Below are 24568 nucleotides of genomic sequence, written 5' to 3'. Positions count from 1 at the left end.
TTGATTGATTGATTGATTGATTGAGTGATTGACAAAACATTTAAAAAGAAAACAATACAAAACTGCTGAACAGTGTGTTTATGGTATATGTACTGGTATTTATTAATATTATTATTATCATTTATAATGCAGAACTCAGTCATTCATTCATTTTCTTTTTGGCTTAGTACCTTTATTAATCTGGGGTCGCCACATCAGAATGAAATGCCCAACTTATCCAGCATATGTTTTTACACTGCGGATGCCCTTCCAACTGCAACCCATTTCTTGGAAACACCCATACACATTCATTCACACTCATATACTACAGACAATTTAGCCTACCCAATTTACCTGTACCGCATGTCTTTGGACTGTGGAGAAACCGGAGGAAACCCACACGAACGCAGGAAGAACATGCAAATTCCACACAGAAATGCCAACTGACCCAGCTGAGGCTCAAACCAGCGACCTTCTTGCTGTGAGGCGACAACACTACCTACTGCACCACTGCATCGCCTCCAGTGCAGACCTTTTCTTCTTTATTGTGAGCAAGCCACTTTGTGAACATAACTTGCTAGTACCAGATTAGACCTTGGTTTGCTTTCAGGTGTTATTTCTTCAAATAGAGAGTACGGTCCTGAAAACATATTTCAGAGATGTTGGCCCCAATTTATATGATGTTATGACACAGTTCAGTTGCCGTATATTTGTCGGCTGCACATCCTTGATGAGAATCTCCAGTTCCACCACATCTCATGTACTCAGTTTGATTGAGAACTGGAGACTTTGGATGGCATTTGTGGATGGTGAACTCACTGACATGCTCAGGAAACCAGTTTGAGATTATTTTTAGCTTTGTCATGTGGTGTTTTATCCTGCTGGAAGTATCACAAAATAGGTTCATTGTGGTCATAGATCATAAAAAGCACATTTCAAAACAAACACAAGACTGAGCAATTTGCTGTACATAAAATTTAACAACTTATAGAATGATAACAATAAAACATAAAAATTAAAAGCCAAGAGGAAAAACAGTAAAGCATTTAGAAACAGAATAATAGTCAAGACTAATATTAGTAGTCCAGACCAAGAAGGTGAGTTTTTTAAAAGTGATTAAAAAATGTATGGGGAAAGTGCCACTTTATTCAGAAGCTTCCATAATCATGGTCCAGCCACAGAAAAGCCTCGGAGGAACTAAAAGAAGATTCTGATCTTAATCTTCTAGTGGGAGTATAAAAATGCAACAGCTTTGAAAGATAACTATAGGGGCTAAATTATGTAAGGATTTATACACCACTAAGAGAACTTTAAAATCCACTCTGAACTGAATAAAGGCCTCTCTGCATAAGGTATAATGTTGACATCATTTTGATTAAATGTATCTGCAGCAAAACGACAGACCTACAAACAATACTTAGGTAGGCTGTGTATTTAAATGATGCTCAAAAAGTGGCTACTAAAGGTCTTAAAGTGTGCCCAATCACACCATTTCTCCCCCATCATTAGTCAGAACCATTAAAAAAAGACAGACTTAATTAATGTTGTGCATGAAAATCTCAGTGGGTCAGCAATTTCAGAAACACTAAGGAAAGCCCGTCTAGCACCAACAAGATTATTAAAATTCACTTAATACATGAAAAATACATGCACAGAATATATGACTGTGTGTGTTTCCATGTTAGATACAAAGGGAGTGGTGCTGAAAAACATGTTCAGTTTTCTCAAAAATGTGACCGTGGCTGCAATTTATTAAGTTGGTTCGTTCATGCAACATGACAGTTTGAAAATCAATAGGCTGAAAATTGGTGCTAAAAGGTTTGAAAATAGCATGCATTAAACCTTACCCCAAACCTAACCATGTTAAAGAAAAACCTGAAGCAGCCGTGTCATTTCAAGATGAGCTACAGTGCGAGATTAATATGTTACAAAACCCATTGCGAATGGAGTTATGTGTTGCAAACCTTTAAAATGCTGTGGTCTATAAATCATTTATTATGGTAAAAGTATTTTGACTGAAAACTACAACAAACTCTATGAATGCATTTATATTTGAGGGTTTCAAAAATGTTTGTACTTTAGATGTTGGATCCTTTAAAAATGTTTCCCTTTTTGGATTTGATTGGGTAATTTTTTTAGAATTTAAGTCTTGTGAGAATGAAAATATTATAAATATTATCTGGATTGACCACATCTATAATCATACAGAGTCATACCGAATCATTTTTCATTGATGATCTCCGTCTGCTCTCAAACAAATATGGCATCTGTGCACGGGTCAATCACATCAAATGCCATTGCCTTAGAATGTCACCAAAATGTCATGACACCTTGTTTGTACTTTCAGGTGAATCTTTGCCGTTAGCCACCTCCAACCAGATCCTCATCCGCTTCACCTCTAAGGGTCAGTCCAGCTCAAGAGGTTTCCATCTGGTCTACCAAGGTAAGCAGAACATTTCAAGCTCCATCTTGCTGTATCTGGATGTTGTTTTAATAATAACTTACATAGACTACTTGTGAAGACAAATGATGTTCTTGTATTGTTAAAAGCTGTAGCAGTGGAAGTAAAAATAATGATTAATGAATAAATGTTTTGACATATAACCCCCTTATAAAAATACAAGTTTTTTTTAGATTTGATAAAAAGAAATAAACTTTTATAATGAAGTTTTTAAAGACACATTTCATATTTTTACATAAACCAAAATCTTTATATTAAGCACACAACATTAAGTTATATGTCTAGATGTTTTAGATATAAATTGATCAAATAAAACCTATTGGAATGTGCTTTTAATTGTGTTTTATTATACTACTATAGTATATCTTATTTCCTATTATTATATACTTCTAAACATTTTGAAGGGTTTGTTTTCATAGTCTTTACAATTATGGGAGGGTGGACATTCATACATTAATTAGACATTATTCTGTTTAATTCATCTCATTGTTTATTTACATTTTTAATAGCTATATAGGTGTTTAACTATATTTATAAAAAAAAACTTATGTTAAGCATCTTTACATTTACATTCAGGTTTTTAAAGGGAGCCACATATTGCATTCTGAATTATGACCAAGCCTGCAGTTAAACACTTTGTAATATCTGTCGGCTTTGATTGAGAGAGACACGGTTATCTGAATTATTAACACAATACATCTACAATACCTGACAAAAGTCTTGTCAGCGATCCCAGTTGTAAGATCAGCAAATAATAACTTGACCTCTAGTTGATCAATTGGAAAAGTGGCAGACATTCATCTCAATCGTCTGTTGAACTGCATCCCAGTCATCACAAATACTGCAGAAGATCTATTGGAACCTGCATGGATTCGAACAGAAATCTTTCAAGTTTGGTGAAGGAAAAGTCGTGGTTTGGGGTTACATTCAGTATGTGGGTATGCAAGAGATCTGCAGAGTGGATAGCAACATCAACAGCCTGAGGTATCAAGACATTTGTGCTGCCTAGGATAACGCTCCTTCTCATACTTCAGCCTCCACATCAAAGTTCCTGAACGCAAAGAAGTTCAAGTTGCTCTAGGATTGGTCACCCCAGTTACAAGAGATTTCATTATTGAGCATGTCTGGTTAATAGTTGAAGGAGGCATTGAAGATAGCCAATGAATCCAAAGAATCTTGATGAATTCTGAGAGTCTTGCAAGAATGCTTTCTTTGATATTCCAGATAACCTTGTTAAGTCATTGTAGAAATGTATGGATGTATTCTTGCAAGCTAATGGGAGTCATACACAATATTAATGATTTTTTCCACTGCACCATGACTTTATATTCTATACTGAACATTATTTCTGTTAAGTGACAAGACTTTTGTCTCAGCAAAGTCAGATCTTACTGTCCATATTAAATAATTAAAAATCAAGTCATGATCATATTTTATTTTGATAAAATAAGCGTAATCTACAGGCCTTTGCCTTTCATATAAGCCACTTTTGATAGCAAATGGTAAACTAGAAGTCAATTATTTGTTGTCCCTAAACTTGGATAGGCAACTTTTGTCAGGTAGTGTATGGTCTTTTCCACTCTCTTTGTCTTTCTCCCTCTCTCTCTCTCTCTCTCTCTCTCTCTCTGTCTCTGTCTCTGGGCCTACTCACACTATGCTATCCGAACCGTGCCCAGACCCGTTTCCCGGACCGTTTGAGAAGTGTGAGTGCACTGAATCGGGCTCAGGCACAGTTCACTTGGCTGGCCCTGGCCCGGTTGGAAGAGGTGGGCCTGAGCGCAGTTCACTTGGGCTTTGGCACGGTACATTTGTAGTGTGAGTGCAAAATGCGCCAAAGCCTGAAACTGAAAGCGAGACGTGACTTTAAGGGACTGTTTCATATGGATTTATTAATCATTCTTACTGTTCAATAAACGCAAACTGCCGTAGTTTATTAAAAACGCAAACTCCCCGCTGCACGACAGCTGCGCGCCTTCAGCAGACCTCCTCATTCCTGCAGCACGAGGGCTTTATGATTGTTTATGAGCACCAAAATTGGCAGATCTGTTCGGCGAAATATCTGACTGCGTGTCACTGCATTCCTAAGGCTGTTTGGTGAAATATTTGACTGCATGTCACTGCATATCAAACGACTGAAACAATATAACAAGAGAAATCTCTACTGTGCTGCTGAGTGAGAGCGCTTCTCTACTGAACAGCGCAGCATCGATGACGTAAGCGTGCCCAGGCCTGATTGTGGTGTGAGTGCGGACCGTCGGGGGAGATAGGAGGGGGGACAAGCGTGCTTTGGCCCGTTTTGAGGCAACTGTACCTAGTGTGAGTACGGCCTCTGTCTCTCTCTCTCTCTCTCTCTCTCTCTCTCTCTCTCTCTCTCTCTCTCTCTCTCTCTTTCTCTCTCTCTATCTCAGACACACTCACGCACAATATAAACGATGCAGTAAATGTGCTGTACCTTCTCTGCAGCCGTGGGGCCTCCTGTAAAAATGTGCTTTAACAGCCCGCATCTTTCTCTATAATAGATACCATGGGTTTAAGGAGCTAAAGCAGCATTATTGTATTATCTGTGCTCTCTCGTGATCTACAGTCATATGTCTGTTCGCTTCCCACAGTGCCCTTAATGGAAAAGTACAGCATCTTATAAAAGTATTAGTAGTGGTGTTCTGGGGCATCCGAACCAGCTGTATTCAATGTACCTACCGTGGTTCAAACTTAAAGTGCCAGTTTCATTAACAATCTGCGTCTTTGCAATCTGCATGTATAATGAATCGCAAAGCATTTCTTACTTAGCAGCAGCCATAACATCTTGAAGGTCCCTTTTTATTTGAATTCTTCAATAACTTCATTCCAGAAAAATATGGAATTTTTGTTGTTACTATTATTATTATTAGTAGTATACTTTTATTTAATTGACAAAAATGCAAAGAAAACATACACAACCTGACAAATGTCTTATTGTCGATCCCAGTTGTAAGTGCAACAAATACTAACTTAACTTGACAGAAGGTAGATTTTTCCAATAAATCATCTGCATCCCAATCTTCACAAATACTGGAGAAGACCTATTGGAACCTGCATGGATCCAAGATTCTGACCGAAATAGTCAAGTTTGGTGAAGGAAAAATCATGGTTTGGGTTTACATTCAGTATGGGGGTGTCCAAGAGATCTGCAGAGTGGATGGCAACATTAACAGCCTGAGGTATCAAGACATTTTTGCTGCCCATTACGTTACAAACCACATGAGAGGGCAGATTCTTCAGCAGGAGAGCGCTCATCATACTTCAGCCTCCACATTAAAGTTCATGGAAGCAAAGAAGGTCAGGGTGTTCCAGGATTGGCCAGCCCAGTCACCAGACATGAACATTATTGAGCATGTATGGGGTAAGTTGGAGGAGTCATGATAATTCCAAAGAATCTTGATGAACTCTGGGAATCCTGCAAGAACACTTTCTTTGCCATGCCAGATGTCTTTATTATAGAAGTCAAGTTATTATTTGTTTCTAAAACTTAGCGACAAGACTTTCGTCAGGTAGTGTACGTATTTTGTTAATTAAAATGAAATGTATTGTATAAATATTAAATATATATACATTTTGAATTTAATGATGAGAGCATTCACCAAAGAGGTTGGGACAGGTGCAATGTGGGAATGAAAAGGTATAGAATATCCAAATTTTTTTTTTTTTTAAAACTAGAACTATAATAATAGTATAGTAGTATACTCAATAGTTTTTAGTAGAAAACTCAGCTTAAAACTCATGGATTCATTATCTTGTGCCAAATGCCATGAGAGAATTGTCTAATAAATCAGAATTATCTAACAAGTCACATTTCTTAGTGCAAAATAATCGAGATCTTTCACTAATTACCATATCTAATAGAAAACAACTTCAGAAAAGCACTTTCACTAAACAGCCTGCTGCTGTATCAAGACATCAATCATTCTTACTCCAGCATAAAGCTATAAAGTCAGCCCTCTGTAATTATTCTGCCTGGTCCATCTCAACTGTGGTAGTTGAAAAGAATAGAAGACCTATTGGAACCCGCATGGACCCAAGATTCTTAAAAATTAGTCAAGTTTGGTGAAGGAAAAAATATAGTTTGGGGTTACATTCAGATAAGCACTTTCACAAAACAGTCTGCTGCTGCATCAAGATAAGTCCTCTGCATGATTTTGCATAGTCCATCCTAACTTAGATAGTCAAAAAGACAGAGTAGCCACTGATTGTGTTTGTGTGCTCCACATATGACTGTGAATGGCTCTGAAGGTCATCCTTCCACCACCTTTTCCAGCTTTCAAATGCATCAGTGTTTGTGTATGTGTGTTTGTGCTTAGTGAACATCGGTGAAGTGTGAAGTAATGACCTTCAGAGCCAATCACAGTCATATCTGTATCTGTTTCAGTATCGATTTGTACTAAAGTCGATACTTTTGACAAACCTTCGCAGAACCATAGGGACACTCCAGACATTTTAATTAGTGCAAACGGCAGATGCAAAAGCAAATGCCTGTCAAGCTGAATCAAGTTACATACTGTATGTGCAGCATGTGTATAGTTGTAATAACTCATTTGTATGTATGTGTATATATTTATTTTATTTTTATTTTTTCTGTAGCTAATCGAGGAAAAAAAAGTATTTCTTAACGGGGCTAACAATAGTAACCTTTTAATAAAAAAAAACAAACAAATAAAAAATATATATAAAATATTGCTCTGTTAAAAATTCTTTGGAAAATATATTAACCAAAATTATTCATGATATTGCTCGTATTTTTTATTGCTTTTTACAAAATTAAAATTGGATATGTAATCGTGACTCATGTGATTTCCTCAGCTGTCCCAAGGACCAGTGCGACCCAATGCAGCTCAGTCCCAGAGCCCAGGCACGGCAGGCGCACAGGGAATAACTTTGCGGTGGGAGCCGTGGTGAGTTTCGAATGCAATGCTGGGTACGTCCTGGAGGGGCCGAGTGCTATTGAGTGCCTGACTGTACCCAACGCTCTGGCCCAGTGGAATGGCAGCATGCCCAGCTGCATTGGTAAGCCATTATACATTTCTAGAGATTTTTTTTTCTCATCCTTTACAATCATTTCAACTAGAGCCAGATGTTCATTGAGTTTATCCATCTATTATTAATGACCAGGGGCTCAAATTCAGATGAACTGGGGAGCACTAAGCAGGTGGTGAGATCCATTGGGTGTGAATGAATTTTAAATATATTCGGTTTTTGCTGCAGTTGGACAGGTATTGATGCAGGTATTGTGTAGACCCTTTTGGAGTTATTCATGTGTATAGGCAATTTGACAGACAATTTTAGACCAGCTATGCCATTAGAAATAAGATGATTTAGATTTGTTTTAAGTTAGTTTCAGTTGTTTTCAAGTTATTTCAGTTCAAATATAATATTACAAGCAATATTAACAGTTATTTATCTTAGTATTTTTATTAAAAGACATATAAAACATATAAACATATAAACATATAAAACCCAAACTGCATTCACATTATTTTTATAATATATGCGTGCATATGTGTGAGTTTTAATAAGAATAAACTCCTGTTTATCATAATTTTTCACTCAAATCTGTCTTTTTTTTAGATTTGTCATGTTTTTAATCATTGAAAAAATGTGTTGATGATCAAATGACTAAAATATTAGGAAAATTAACACTGGTTATAACAAATTGACATATGTGCATGTTATATGTGCATAAATATATAAAGTTTATATATGTTTATAAATATATATATATATATAAACATAGATGTAATAAATTAAATACATTTAACATTACATAACATTACGTAAAAATAAAAAAATACTGGAAAATGTATATAAAATTATGCTGATCCTATAATTTGGAAGCATCCACATGAGGATATATATATATATATATATATATATATATATATATATATATATATATATATATATATATATATATATATATATATATAAAGACACATCCATTAACTGAAGCCACGTCTCCTCATTTGGATGTTTTCTTAGTAAATCTCTCCATCGATTATTATAGGATCAGCATAATTTTATATACATTTTCCGGTATTTTTTAATTTTTATTTTTATAAATATAATTATTATATTTATTTAATTAGTAATGTTTATTTAAATTAGCATTTTATTAAATGTAGCAGTGAATACCTAACATATAAAGACTAAAACTGAATTTACATTGTGTTTATAATATATACTTTTCAGAAATGTGAATTTTGGTAGGAATATTTTTTCTGTTGATCGGTTTGTGTCACTCAAAATGTTTATTTATTTATTTTTTCTCAGTTTTGTTTTGTTTCCATCAGTAAAACTAACTGGATAAAAAAAATATATTAAAATATTAAGGAAATTAACAGTGATTGTAACAAATTTAACATACAGTGGGGAAAATAAGTATTGAACACGTCACAATTTTTCTCTGAAAAAAAATGTTTCTAAAGGTGCAGTTAACCTAAAGTTTTCACTGGATGTTGGTAACAAACAAAGAAATCCATATGTGGGGTGGACTGGGACACAATTTGTTACGGGAAAGTCTTTGAAATGTATTGTACCTCAGGTCACCCAAGTGAGTTTTAAATTAAGAACTAGGGTGCGGGGGTGTGGGTGAAGTGAAGTGAAGAAAGGGGGGTGGAGGGTTGGAAGGGGGGATGGTGCGGCGATTGTTAAGTGATAAGGGGAGGGCAGGCCAGATTTACATATTCACATTGGCAGCCCATGTCTAATAACATGAAATGACATAGGAAAGAAAGTATAAAACACATGAAGAAAGGGAGTTGTAGAAAGGCAGTAAAAGCCTAGACAACAGCTGAAATCTCTCAGTAGTTCTTCAGCAACCATCTGCTCTTCCTCATTGTAAAAGATTATCAGCTGCTTCAGTCCAACATCTACATTATCAGGATGATAATGATGATGATGATGATGATGATGATGATGAAACCAGTGTAGACATTTCAGCAAGAAAATAATCCAAAACACATCCAAGGAAACTCTCAAAGAACTCTCACTTTCAGAGAAAGAAAATCAAACTGTGGAATGGCCCAGCCAATCACCTGACTTGAATCTAATCAATTAATATAAAATATAAAATAATGGATTGGATTTGATAGATGAGACCCACAGAACCATCAAGAGCTCGTTAAAGTTTGTGAAAACAAATCACAACAGAGCAACGCATGTAACTTCATTCTTCACACGAAAGGAGTCTTTAAGCTGTCATCTCCAAAAAAGCCTTTAATATAAAGTATTAAATAGATTTCAGTAGTTCGGTACTTTCTCTGCATGTCATTTCTTTGTTATTACGCAGAACTGAATTTTTAAGATTTTATTGTTTTTGTTTTTCTTTCATTTTTATGTTTGTATTGTTTGAGTTTTTACCAAAATCTGGTTCAACTCCATGTCAACAGCTACTTTAGAAATACTATTCCCAGCAGAAAACATGACATGCTCATAACTTCTTTCCCCCACTGTATATACTTCCCCCCCTGTATATACTGTATGGATATCTATGAACATATTTAGGCACATCCATCAACTGAAGCCACATTTCCTCATTTGGAAGTTTCTATAAAAAGTCTTTCCATTGATTAAATTAGGATCAGCATATATATATATATATATATATATATATATATATATATATATATATATATATATATATATATATATATATATATATATATATATATATATATATATGTGGATCTTCAGTTGCTTTAACGTGGCGTGGTTACTCGCATCCCCATCACAATCCTCCTCCTCCTCCTCCATATCTCTGCTTGGATGAGCACTGTTAGCTTCATATTTTCTCTGGTGGTTTTCCTGCTGAGGGGAAACAGAGCAAACAGACTCGTGCTCCTCTAGAGAGAGAGCTGTCGCCAACACACTCTCTCTGTGCCTAACAAGCAGCGACACACAGCTGCGGGCCAGCAGTCATGCCCTCCGGCTGCCACACATCCACAAACACATACACGTGCGGCAGATGTTGGTGCAGGTATCGCTCAGGTATTCGTGCTCTTGCAGATGTTTACCTGTGCGCTTTACTGCGGACACCAGATGCTTGACCACAGGAGCTGCACTAAGGTTGCTCTCCTGGAAGATTATAAAAATGCGCTTGTTGAAGTCCACCAATATTAAAATTAAAGTTTAGTTTTTTTTAATATTATTAGTATCAATATGTTAGTCTTAAAAGGGATAGTTCACCTCAAAATTGTAATTTTCATCATTTACTCGCTTTGTTTTATTTGTTTAAATACTTTTAGAGTTTCTTTCTTCTGTTGAACACAAGATATTAAAAAAAAAATCTAGTTGCTGACTTTTATTGGATTCCTACAGTCATGGAAAACCAGGAAGATCATTGAATTATGATATCAAATTTTCCAGGCCTGGAAAAGTTTAGTAAAAACAGATAAAAAGTTCAGTAGTGAAGTATGTCCTGGGTTGTTGAACTGTTTACATGTTGGTGCATTAATCTCGTTAACAGTATAATTCAAAAGTAATAAATAAATAATGAAATAGTAAATGAATATTAATTAATAAATAAAAAGTTCATTAATTATTAAATATTTCTTTATTTCACATTCTTCAGAGATACAAAACAGAATCGTTTTGACCAAAAACTGACCGTTTGAAAAACAAGAAAACCCACAAAGTTTTGGAAAGTCATGGAGATTTGTTTAACAGATATCTCTATATTTGAATATAAGTTAGTTGTTTAGACGTCTTTCCTGTTCTTGGCCAATCATATTAGTGCTGTGTAAGCATTGTCTAAATAAATTTGACATGGATGTAAAAATACATTTAAACTAAGTAGGTTGTTGCGTGTTTTATGATATGCTGTAATAAATTTGAACGTATGTTGTTTTTCTTATTATTTATCACATATACGTAGACATTACATAAAACATTGGATCATGAAAATTTAATTGGAAAAGCAATCCCTGCTGAAAAAAAAGTTTGGCCATTTCCATGCTGGTTTCATCCATTTTCAGCCTGGTCTTAGCTGGCCAGGCTGAGAAATGACCAGCTAAAAACAGTTACAACCAGCTTGACCAGCCTAGTTTAAGCTGGACATAGCTGGTTTTAGCTGGGCTCACAGCCTGGCTTGGCTGATCAAGTTGGTTTTAGCTGGTCACCTCCTAGCCTGACCAGCTAAGCTCAAGCTGGAAATGTCTAAATCCCTGTAAAGAAACCCCTCTAAAACCAGACTGTTCAACTAGCTAAAACCAGCCAACCAGCTTAGGCTGGATTAAGCTGTTTTTTTTTAAACCAAGAATTTTGGGAGTAAAAATGTGTACTGTATGAACCTTGATAGTAATTTGTTTTTTATACTATGGAAGTTGATGGGTCCTAGCATTCATTTCAAATGTTTATAAACAGAGGAAAGAAATGGATAAAGTTTACCACATGATGAAGACTAAATGATGAAGTAATTTAATTTTAGGTGAACCAACTCTCTAAGTTTATCTATAGGCTACTGTTGCTACAAAACAGCAACACAACTCAAACGTGAGCAGTTTTGCAGCTCCGCCACAATGGATCAATGGTTTTTTATGATGCCATAATCCCTTATTTTATGCTAGCTTGTAGTGATTTTGGCCTTTGAGCTGGGTTTCCATCACTCAGTGTTAAAGCAGAATTTGAAGAATTGCACAATAATTGAGTGATAGAAATACCAAATTTTAAATAAAAACCCTTTATTTCACACAAAAAAGATTTCTACTCCAGCTTGAAGTGGTTTTGGACTTTGAGTTGAGTTTCCATCTCCCAGTGTTAATTCACATTTGAAGTATTGCCTGAGAAACAAGTCATGTAAACCAAATTTACAATAAAATCTATTGATTTGCAAAAAAAGTTTGAGGCAGTTTTAGACTCTTTCGACAAACGGTTCATGCAAAAAATAGGATATAGAAATGCATTTGCTGAATAAATTCTGACTTAGTCAACATTAAACTCTCATGACCAGCTGTATCCATTATGCTTGACTTGTTTAATGTTGGTTACTAGGTTACCAATACTACAGTCAGCTGCTCTTACATCTTTATGTAAACACAACTAAATTGAATGTGTTTGTTTTGCTGCTAACTTTGAAAAAAAAAAAAAATCACTTACTGTTAGCATGGAATCCCAGCTATTGAGAGGTGGAACTACTAAAAGCCAGGACGCTGAAATACCCTGTGCCCATATACAGCCCTGAGGGAGGACTTTTATTGCTCAGTCAGCGTATAAGCAACTAGGACATTGAAAGTCTGTTAGACACAGTTGCAGTTTTCTATATGGTGAATATCTCGTGCTACACTGTATAGGGTAAAAATTATTCAGACCGTGTAAATAGGATTTACACAGGTGGAATGAAGCCTGATTTCAAGTTCACACATACTGCCACAGCACAGACACACATTCTACTTTAGTCCAATGACACTGCAAGACTAAGCAGACCAATATACTGTACACGTGACCCCTTTGAACTGCAATAAATGCTGAATTTTAAATCAAAGGAATTGTTAGATAGACTCAGCATTGCTATAAACAAATAAAACTGTGCATTTCAAGGCACTTCTGGGGACCTTTAAGTTGTGAATAAAGAAAAGGATTTCTTGGCCCAAGGCTCTACTCATTTGAATTGAGAAAACTCTTAACAACCATTTATGACCAGTGCGATATCCCACATTAATGTTACTAAATCATTGCGTTCTCTACATTCTCTAGACCTGCTACATCGAGGCTGATATATTAACAATATATTAAAGATAAATCTGACTATCTGAGATTAGGCGTGGATATAAATATAACAATGTTTAATAGTTTTACAGCACACTGGGAGAGTCTATTTATTTGTACCATTTGTTTGTTCCCTTTTGGCATCTGTTAGTGTTTGGACTCAGAAACTGTGACGCACGATGTCAGACTGAACAAGCGGATGCCTTTTCATGCTGTGGGTTGTTTGTTGGTTTGCCTTCTCGATCTTTTCTTTCATTGTTTTTTTGCTTTAATCTTTGTGCAGTGCCGTGTGGAGGGAATCTTACCCAGCGGATAGGCACTATTCTGTCTCCTGGCTATCCTGAGCCCTACCTGAACAGCTTGAGCTGTGTGTGGAAGATCACCGTGCCTGAGGGAATGGGAATTCAGGTATGTTACTCTAGACAAAAATAAATATAAAATTGTTCCCATTATTTCTCAAATGTATTTTTGTGGCTTCTTTTGAGTATAATGCATTTACCACCGCTTTAAAACTAGCTTCACTTTAAACCCTTCAAAATTCAATCAGTTCCTCCAGGATTTCTCTGGACTTTTTTCTGATTTTTGCAGCCAAAGATGACTGATTTTTCTGCTGCTTTTCTTACAATTCGCAGCAATATTTGCTCTATTATCTTGCAGTAAAAATATAACACAGACAAAAGTCTTTATTGCACACTGAATATGTTTTTATTACTCCTAGACATTAGGTTCTGTAAGTTATAAAATAACACTTAATTTCAATATTTCAAATGTAACCAAATAACAATTAAACTCTAAACATATAAATAAGGAAACAAAATAATAATAATAATAAAAATAAAGTCAATTTAAAGTGCCCACAAGTTTTTTTACAAGAATCTTTCTTTTTCAGAGCTTGTAGCTATTTGTCAACTATATAACCATAAACATAAAAATGCAAACAATGCATTATATTAACAGCATGTCAACAGTACAACATGAAAAAGTGCAGCCAAATTCATTTATCACATGCATCAATGCATCACCACACTATTGTTAAGAGGCCTAACATTGTGCTTGTGTTATGTGTTGTGCATGCAACAAGTCTTTATTTACCTAATTTCATTCACTATTTCAGGGTTTTTTTTGAGAAATATTTATAGGTAAATGTGACTTGTATGTTTACTCATATTTAATGGTGTCATTCGGATGGTTAAATGCTGACTTTTGTTGTTACAGACCATTGTAAATGTATATACTGCCACCTACGAGATTGATGTGTGTAAAACTGCTTAGCGAGGGTTGTTTGCGTCCACATGGCCTTTGTTTTGGGTGAATCAGTCATAGAAAGTGTCTACACTCTGAATTTGTGGGATATCCACAGAATTTAAACCACAGAGTTTGTTTGATTTCGGGATAAATTCAGCAATCGCTAAATCCTGGAGGGACTGATCAATAGGACTAATTTTTAAATAATGTTTTATTTTTAATTGTTTTATTATGTGTTCCTTTTCATAAAAATAGAGTTCAAAGGAGCAGCGTTTAATTACATTGTAAATGTTTTGTAAGGCTTAATGTCACTTTTTGTCTGGATTCCTTTTTATTCAGTTTAGTATTTACTTATATTTGCTTAGATTTTTTTAATTAAGCTTTAGCAATCAAAAATCTCATTTCAATCTGATTAATTAAAATTATTATTTTTAGAAGCTATAATACACATTTTTTTCAGGATTATTTTAGGAATAAAACAACACCATCTAACCGAAATTAAAATAAAAAAAAACTATAAAAAAATATATTTTTTTGCCTCCAATTTTCAAGCAATATTGTATGCAGGTATCTATTGCTTGAATATTTATCAATATGTGTACTGCATGCAAAATTGGGAGGATTGACAGCAACAGCAAACAAAACAAATGACAGATTGATAGCGAACATTTTTGCTGCAGTCTGCCTGTTTTTTGTGCGTTTTCAAATACTCATTAACTGCAATTGACAGAGGCAGCTTGTTTTGTTTATGGTCATTACGCTGCTGCTTTAAACAGCATATTCTCTTTGGACTGTAATGTATGGGCCTCCCTGAGAGCGCAGAGGTGCTTTAAGAAACTACGCTGGAGAAAACAGCATTAAAATATGCATCTCTGTTCCTGTGATTTTTCTAGCTCTTCTTGAGTTGTTCAGGTGTGAATTCAATTGTATAATGCCGTTATCACACCCTGTGCAGTGTGTATCGGGCTGCGTTTCACTACATATTCTCTGGCACTTTTAAATGTGGTCACGCTGAAGCGTTTAACAAGTGTGCAATGCTTCAACTCTTGTTACTTTTTTAACTGTATCAATTTTTCATTTCACTGCAGGCTATAAAAGTGTAGATTTTATGAGAGAGGTAATTCAGGTTTTGAACTGTATCACTAGAGCCATCATTTCTTCTAGTCATACTTCATAACTCTATTCAATGGTATCTTCTTGGCATGTCCACAATGTGGTTGTAAAGAGCTTTTTGAGATTATTTGGCAACTACTGTGAGTGGTCGTCTGTTAAAGACTATATTGAAGTCAATATGCAACGGGCCTATGACTGATCCTTGATGAACTCCACATGGGTTAGCTGCACTCCTTAGTGGCATCCCAGACGATATTTCAACTAGATATGAAATGATGTCATTTTGCACTTCCGTATAACAAATATGATTATTAGTTAGACTCATTAGGAGTAACAGCATTTTAAATGCTGCTAAAAAAGGGTGAAAATGAGCAATGCCAGTTGGAAATGAGTGATTTTGCTCAAGTAGCATCTGCAGCCACCTCTTCAGACTTGCCTTGCGCTGTTGGATACAAATGTAATCAAATAAAGCCCCGAATCATGGGAGGAGTTTAGGACAGCTTACTTAATTGCCTTTAACCCAATTCATAAAATTCTCGCTGTAGGAGAACTGGAACCATGCAGAAATGATTACAGTGTCACTAAAAGTAGTAGAGACTGATTAGAAAAGGCAGCTGAAAAAGAAAGAGGTGCGAATTTGGAAGATTTAAGAAAGATCCTTCAATGACTTATTGTGCATTTTATTTGTGTGTAGTGCTTGAATATCCTCGCATTTGCATTTTTTCATGCTTCAAAAAAAAAAAAAAAAAAAAAAAAAATATATATATATATATATATATATATATATATATATAAAGTACAAAAATAAATTAATTAATACAATTAAATTGGTGTCAGCAGCCAAAATTGTATTAAAAACATTGGCTTATCAGATATTAGCAAAATTTCAATATTGTGCATCATGTGTCATGTAAACTAGTGGTTCCCAAAGTGGGGGTGGGGACCCAAGTGTGGCAAGACAATGGAGGGGGGTCGCTTGGTGATAAAAAAAAAAAATCTAATACATTTTTTTTAACAATTATAATTACTATATATTTATCCATCACCTATTGAAGATAAAAATGGTAGTTTATAGTTACAGCCCTACGTTTTTTTTTTTTTTTTTTCTGTTGGACTGTGACCCTTTAGTTGATTTCATTATATTAAAGACACAGCAATAGCATCAGATCCAGCACATTGATATTAAGTAAACAAAGAATAGACTTGGGCCTATTGGTGTGTGTGCACCGTTGCATTTAAGATTTCTGTATTTCTATATTTCTATTTAATATTGGGGTTCTCAAGTCACATTGTTATTTTGGGGGTTACGGGTTAAAAAGGTTGGAAACCACTGATGTAGACACATTTGCACTGAAAGAAAAACAGCATTTGTTGCACATAAAATAAATATATGTTTTAAAAAATACCTAAAAGTGTAAGTGAAAAATGTGTATTTGACTATTTAAAAACCGTATTTGCAAAACCCCTATTTGCAAATATGAACAAAACATGGAGAAAACACCTCTTCTTTTGAAGGCATCGAGTCCTCCGCCTTTTAAATTGACCACTACAGAGAATGAAGCTCGGCTGCCCACTAATGGTAATGCATTTCCTGAGTCAGAGAATTTCCCTGAGTACTGCGGCGAACCGCGGTAAGTCATGGCATTTTGTTCTCTGAGCATTTCTAAAGGCCTCTTCTGTAACCTAATTATATTGACCAGCCCTAATTGCCATCTCTCAGATTTGTGAGCTGAATTGTTTGGTCACACTTTATTTTGATGGTCTTGTTGTTGAATTTAAGTTACATTGCATCTACATGCCAATTCATTCTCATTAGATTATTAGTCTGTTAGATTGGGGTTAGGGTTGGGGTTAGTGTAAGTTGACATGTACTTGCAAAGTTTCTTATAGTCAGTTAAATGTCTGTTGAAGGAGCAGTATCATCAGATATTATTCAGACAGTCTACTAATACTCAAATGAACTATTAAAATAAAGTGTTATCTATTGTTTTTCTATTGTCAATAAGAATTTTCTATTTTTCTTTTTTGTCTGCCATACTTTAAGAGACTAGATATCATCACTAAACAATTTAGTCTTAGGTTTATTACCAGTGTACATTACTTTTGGCTTTGAGACTGGGAAGAAGAGCTCTTAACAGATACTCTACAGGGTGGATTGATGGTGTGTTTTCATTTTGTATCAGACAGACTGCCTGGATCTAGAACTAACCCCCCTCCCTCTCATGAAATTTCCAATTCACTGTGTGAAGCAAGCACAAATAAATGTGCCATTTGACAGCAAGGCTATCAGATGTGACAATCTTCCAGCGATAGCCAGTCATGCCACTGTGACCAGCCAATTTCTAGGCTTGTTTGAGGCTGAGGCGGAAAAAAATAAATGTCTACCAAAATATTTACAGGGCTGAACATTGGGGAAAAACTGAACGAAAGGGGGGAAAAAGGAAGTGCTGCTGGCAATTGAACTGTTATATAAAGACTCAAATTAAGATGCCTTTAGTTGGCGTAATCTTGTAAAAAGCTTAGACTTTAAAGCACATCATGCTTGAAAGCCAAGAGTCTGTAATATGTTTCCGTTTAATTTTTTTAGCACCTAAATTTGAAACAATATCCAAATATAGTTACTACTGTTATGGTATTAAGAATTTGTTTGTGTTATAAAATCTCAAGTCTGCTTTAATTTGAAGCTATAGTTCACCCGTACATGAAAATTACCCATTAGTTTACTCCCACTCAAGCCGTCCTCTATGTATATGACTTTTCTCTGCGTATCGTTAAGGTAGTTTTCAGTGTTATCCCTTTCTCTTTCATGCTGTATAATGATGTTGGAAAGTGGCTTTTATTTTGAAGCTTCCAAACAAGTGTTATGAAGTAAATCAATGTTTTTGTAAGAGAGGTATTTATTTTTATTTTATTTTTTATTAAACACTTTTAGTTGTAGAGGCTCAGTTTTTAGCACTGTCACCTTAAAGCAAGAAGGCCACTGGTTCAAGTCCTGGCTGGGTCAGTTCTTATTTCTGTGTGGAGTTTGCATGTTCTCCCCGTGCTCGCATGGGTTTCCTCCGAGTGAACAAACAAATTGAACAAACTAAATTGGCTGTAGTGTTTGAGTATGTGTGTGAATGTGAGTGTATGGGTGTTTCCCAGTTCTGGGTTGCGCTGGAAGGGTGTCCGCAGTGTAAAACATATGCCAGAATAGTTGGCAGTTCATTCTGCTGTGGCATCCCCTGATAAATAAGCGGCTAAGCCAAAGGAATGTACAGCGAGTAAGCTTTTCAAAAAGTCCAAACTTGAACAGTATAAGAAGATGTTTAGCTTAGGTACAATTAAACATTATATGCAGGGGTATTAAAACTAAAGATATTAATACAAGAGAAAGGGAAAGTTGCAAAACATATGATTAAACATAAAGAGAGTAAAGTTTATATGAAAACATCAGTGTTAAACAAGCAGTTTAAAGAGTCCTTTGTAGGTCGTTCCTGTGTTTAAGCCGCATGGCACATTCCTTTGGGTCGTAAATACCTTGGAATCAGGTTTCGAGTCTTCTCTGGGTAAAGTTGGCTCGGTTGTGGAATAAAATGCAAAATATTTATGTGTCTGGTCGGCCATATTTGTTACAGGAAAATAAATGAATAAAGGAACTTCTAGTTGTAAACAAATGCATGTTATGCATGACTAATGTATACAATCTACCCATGCAATATGGGTAGACACATGCACACATCATTGTAAGAGTAATATACTGTATTACGTAATACAGTAAATTTATGCCAGCTAGTTTTCTTGTTCGCCATCGTCTTCTGTGGTAAACAAATTTTGTTGTTTCTGTGAGATTTGTGTAAGACATTGACATTTTCAAATGTTGTATATGTCAATCGGACATAACTTGCATTCGACTGTTGCTGGAAGTCGGTGATTAATACATTTATTTATAATTTTATTTACAGCAATTTTCATTTGATTGAATGTAATATTTATGGTACATAAACACAGTCAATCCACCTCATAAACATGGTTTACATCCTGATGGCATATGGGTTAGTTTGACTTTTTTGCATATTATGTGCTTTGGTAAAATTCAAAATAAAAGCCACTATTCAACACCATTATACAGCATTGAAGAGCCAGGATAAAATTGAAGACTACTCTGATTGTGTTCTTTAGACAGAAAAAAAAAAAGGTTACAGTAAATACTCAGAGGATGGCTTGAGGGTGAGAACATTATGGGGTAATTTTTTTCTTCTTTAATGATGAAAAGGTAGAGGTTATAGGGAATCCAAAATTTAAAAATGTGGCCAAAATGTGTTTAACAATATCAGCTTATTTACTTTTCTAGTTCTTTACGGTTTTAGAGAGTTAAAGCAACATTTAAATTGTGTGACCCTTTTTATGAGTGGTGGTGGCAAGTGAGCAGACTCACAACCAAATATATGCTAAAAATAAATGTGAATTTATTTACAAGATGAAAAGTTTAACAAACAACAAAATATCTAAGATAAATATTACAACAAACTAACATAAAAATAAAGGGTTGTAATAAAGGGGAGTAGGAACGAAAGTGGCGCCAAAGAAAATAAAGTATTATAACGAAACACAACACTAACTTGAACCACCAAGCTCTAAACTACCCTTATTTTTACTCTTAAAAAAGTAAAAAAAAAAAAAACATCAGCACTAACTAAGCAATTCTACTAACCAGATATATTTGTTTATTTGTGTTTAAATGCTATATCAGCAACATTGGCTATTATATTAATGGTAAAACCTATAATAAACAATAAATATTTATTGTACAAAAAAACATACAAATAACAAGAACACTTAAAAGAGTTGTATACAATATTTTAGTTTGATTAATAGTAAACATTTGCAGTTCTTTCTGCTGTGGTGACCCCTGGTTAATGAAGAAACTAAGCCGAAAAAAAAATGAATGAAATATATGATAATCATTCCAAAATTCCTCTAGAAGACATCTTTTTAAACATTTCCCTTAAAATATCTCCTAAATAAAAACATTTTCTTATGTCATTTAAAAATACACATTCTATTAAAATATGTTTTATCGTCAAAATATTCGTATACAAGTCACAAATAGGTTTTTCTTCCTCTTTCAATAAATATTGGTGTGTACTGTAAGTCTTGAGTGGTCGGTTGAACATTGTACAACGTGATTTTCAAAATGGGATTTTTTCTTTCATTTAAAAATGAATTTTACAAACCAAAAGACGTATAACAAATCTTACAGTGAGCAATGCACACTTTTAACCTAGTGTGTCTAATAACATGTTGCAGATTCTATATACAAAAGATGCCCAAAGTAGGGCCCATGGGCCAAAGTTGTAACCTTTGATTTGGCCCACCATCCCATCTGAGAGGACACATTAGTATGATGAAGACACCTTTAACACAGAGGCCCCGTTTACACTAATGCGTTTTAGTTTGAAAACGCATAAGTTTTGCTACGGTTACGCCATCCGTCCACACTACGCCGGAGTTCTCGAGCGCCGAAAACGGAGCGTTTCGAAAACGCTGGAGAGGCCGTTTTCATTCTAAAACGCTGCTGCTCCGTCTCAGTGTGGATGGGGAAAGACGGAGACATCTGAAAACGGAGGCGGGGCTGCAGACATTCGCCTCTCTGATTGGGGCTTTTCCTCAATATTAAGTAGCCTAACACACAGTTCAGTCCTGAATCTTCTCCGTGTAAGTTCAGACTTCGCAAGTTTGATCAAGGCTGCAGTCTCTTCTTCTCAGTTTGATATGGAAAACATACCGAGGACACGCGTCAATCTTCACAGGGAACAGTGTACTTAATAACTTCATTCACATCACCTTGGCTACGTTGTTTCACTTTCTCAACAATAAAATGTAAACTTGATATAAGGAACTGCCTATTTTTATTTTAATATTAACAACTAAACAGACAGCAGAAATGTTGAGGCGTCGTGCTGCATGAGCGTCATCTTCACTGTGTGCATATTTATAACAAAACGGAGCCGATAACAACTGCCTCCTTTCAATTTCAGTGAAAATACGAAACACACCCTCTCTTTTGCTGAATATCAGTTTTAATAATCGATAATGGCCATTATAAAAGTATAACATACAATAAGTTTATACATTATAGGAAATAAAGGCAAGCGATCAGTCAATATACAGAATGTAGGCTACGTGCTTACATTAATCATTAACTTATCTTTGCGCTCAGCCAAAACACGTTACCTGAGAACAAGTAATAGATTCCAGTGACCAAAGTCAGGGAATATGTCGTTAGATATCGAGGACTATGCAGAAGACATTGGCAAGTAAAAGTAAATCAAGGAAAAAAACTAGCGTAACTGTGTTATAAATGAGATTGTTTTGATTTTATTCTAATAAGGTCATAATTAAATGTAACAAAAATACTATTGGTTAATATAAAGCATTATTTTGTAGTCATTTCTAAACATTATAAACTAGGAAATTATGCATGGCAACTATATTTACCTTCGGTCAACTAGCCTCAATTAAGTTTGGTTTCTGGCCCTTCATAAGAAACATTGTGGGCACCCCTGCTATATACGATATACAGTAATGTAATATAATGTAATGTGTATTTATATAGCACATCTATTGTGTATGGCTATACATCTAGATCGCTCCACAATCGTGAAAGGGGTCTCTCCACACTACCACCTATGTGAAGCATCCACTTGGATGATGAGACGGCAACCAAAGGACAATGGCGCCAATGCACTCACCACACACCAGCTATAGGTGGAGTGGAAAGACAATGACAGAGCCAATTCGTTGGATGGGGATGATCATAAGTGCCAATTGACGGAGTTTGGCCAGGACACCGGCGTTACACCGTACTCTTTATGAGAAGTGCCATGGGATTTTTAATGACCACAGAGAGTCAGGACCTTGGTTTAAGATCTCATCCGAAAGATGGCGCCCACTGATAGTATAGTGTCCCCTACACTTTACATTAGGTGTCCTAACAGGTTGAGCGCCTCCTGCTGGCCTCTCTAACACCACTTCCAACACCAACCTATTTTTCCCATGGTGGTCTCCATTCCAGGCACTGACCAGGCTCAGCCCTTCTTAGCTTCAGTGAGTAACCGGTCTTGGGCTGCAGGGTGACATGGCTGTGGCAATAGTATGCATTGCTAAAATTTGGCAAGATTAAATATTGCTCTGTATTTATTTACATTCTCGCATATAAAGGAAAATGAAATAATAAGGAAGGAAATGTAATCATTTTAAAAAGCTTTAAACATTTCTAAACTCGATCGTCCGCAAAACTTAAGCACAAAAAAAAAAAAAAAAACTGATGGCATTTGAAATTTTATATAAGAAATCAAACCGTGCTTACCTTATTTGACACATTCTTGCAAGTTCTAAACACTCCAACTTTAAAGCGCACAACGCCTGATAGCCAAGTGTCTGTAATGTTTTTCTCAGATTCACAAAGCAGGATTGTGCTGTAATATTTCCTCTGTTCTGTTGCTTTCTTTCAGATCCAGGTGATTAGCTTTGTGACTGAGCAGAACTGGGACTCTCTCGAGGTGTTTGATGGAGGTGACAACACCGACACCATGCTGGGGAGCTTCTCAGGTGGGCTTGTGTAATACTTCTAGAACACGCTTCATTACATAAACACACAATGTCACCGTGATGCGATTGTTGTTGCTTTGGAAGATTCCTCTGCGGATGGGCTGAGAAAAATGCGCAGTTTGTCTTTGTGAGGAAACCTAGTTTTGCAACAATATTTCCACAGCGATATGATGTATAGTAGAGTTACTGCATTTTGGAAACGGTTTATACATCATAAGAACGATTCTTTACTGTCGCTACTGTGCATTTGTGTTGCATTATAGAAAAGAGAAGCTACTTACACGGTAGGGAAGCCTGATGTTTCCTTTTTTTATTTGCACAAAGACTGTGCACAAATGTTGCAAGTGCCCTAGAGAGAGATAAATGAATGAAATATTCTAAAATGAATAACGGCATACAGAGGGAAGACAAATGGGCCAATCAGATCCACACACACTGAGCCATATGACTAAAAGTGTTCAGATGAATGTGTGTAACGATTTTCATCTGTTTTGAGCGTTCAGAAATGAAGGTTGAGGAAAGAGAACAAAGTATATTTTTATTGTATTTCCCCTGACTTGAATGCAGAGCAGTGTAAATGCCAAGACATCATAAAACGGGATGTTTACAGTTGTTTTGTACTCCATCATACTGTTTTGAAAATAAATGCCATGGTTTTGCTTTCTCGTATTAGATGGGAATAATATAAAACAATATATGCATCATGCTGTTCTATTTACGATATTAATAGAAATGATTTTTTTATGCAACTAAACAGTTTAATTTAATTTATATATTTTGTAATGTTGTGTTTTCTAATGAATACATAAGCAAGAAAGCATTTAGAAACATTACCAGCATTCCCTTGTAAGCTTAGGGATTATATATATATATATATAAAGTGAATAATTGTATAAAAAATTTATGTTTTCATGTATGGCTTTTAAATAAACATTATATTATGTTTTATTTCAAATGTTCATACAAATGACAATTTATAATAAAATTAGCAAAAATACTTTAAATGAATGCACATTAGATATAGAAAATCAAAAATGTACATAATAATAATAATAATAATAATAATAATAATACTAATAATAATAATTTGATCTTCTGTTTGTTGAATTTAAGTTACATTGCACAAACATGCAAACTAATTCTCATTAGATTAAAAGTAGACCAGTTGATCAGGGTTAGTGTAGGTTAACATGTTCTTGCAAAGTTTTTTCAAAGTCAGTTAAATGTCTTTTTAGCAGCAAGATCAGCAGATACTAAGCAGACAGTCTACTAAAACTCAAATGGACAGTTAAAATAAAGTGTTACCTAATAATATTATAACCACAAGTTATTCTGATGACAATGGAGAGAGGATTCACATGCAGTTTTTTTCGGAGTAGTCAGGCAGGGAATGATCAAAAACAGGAGCAAACAGGTACATACAAGGAAATCCAGAAGCGTAGTCAA

General features: G+C 35.2%; 1 protein-coding gene across 2 annotated transcripts in view; it reads left to right on the top strand.

Annotated features, from left to right (window-relative positions):
- The window catches only part of csmd2 (CUB and Sushi multiple domains 2), a 560701-nt gene that overhangs the window by 410253 nt on the left and 125880 nt on the right, over positions 1-24568 (top strand). For both annotated transcript variants that reach the window (XM_688741.11, XM_073931822.1), the window contains exons 33-36: positions 2327-2422; positions 7274-7477; positions 13455-13579; positions 23026-23122. In XM_688741.11, the coding sequence (XP_693833.6) occupies positions 2327-2422; positions 7274-7477; positions 13455-13579; positions 23026-23122 (522 nt within the window). The remainder of the gene's footprint in view (positions 1-2326; positions 2423-7273; positions 7478-13454; positions 13580-23025; positions 23123-24568) is intronic.

Source organism: Danio rerio, chromosome 19, assembly GCF_049306965.1.
Source record: "Danio rerio strain Tuebingen ecotype United States chromosome 19, GRCz12tu, whole genome shotgun sequence".
NCBI classification, from domain to species: Eukaryota; Metazoa; Chordata; class Actinopteri; order Cypriniformes; family Danionidae; genus Danio; species Danio rerio.
This window is presented reverse-complemented; position numbering and strand designations above follow the sequence as displayed.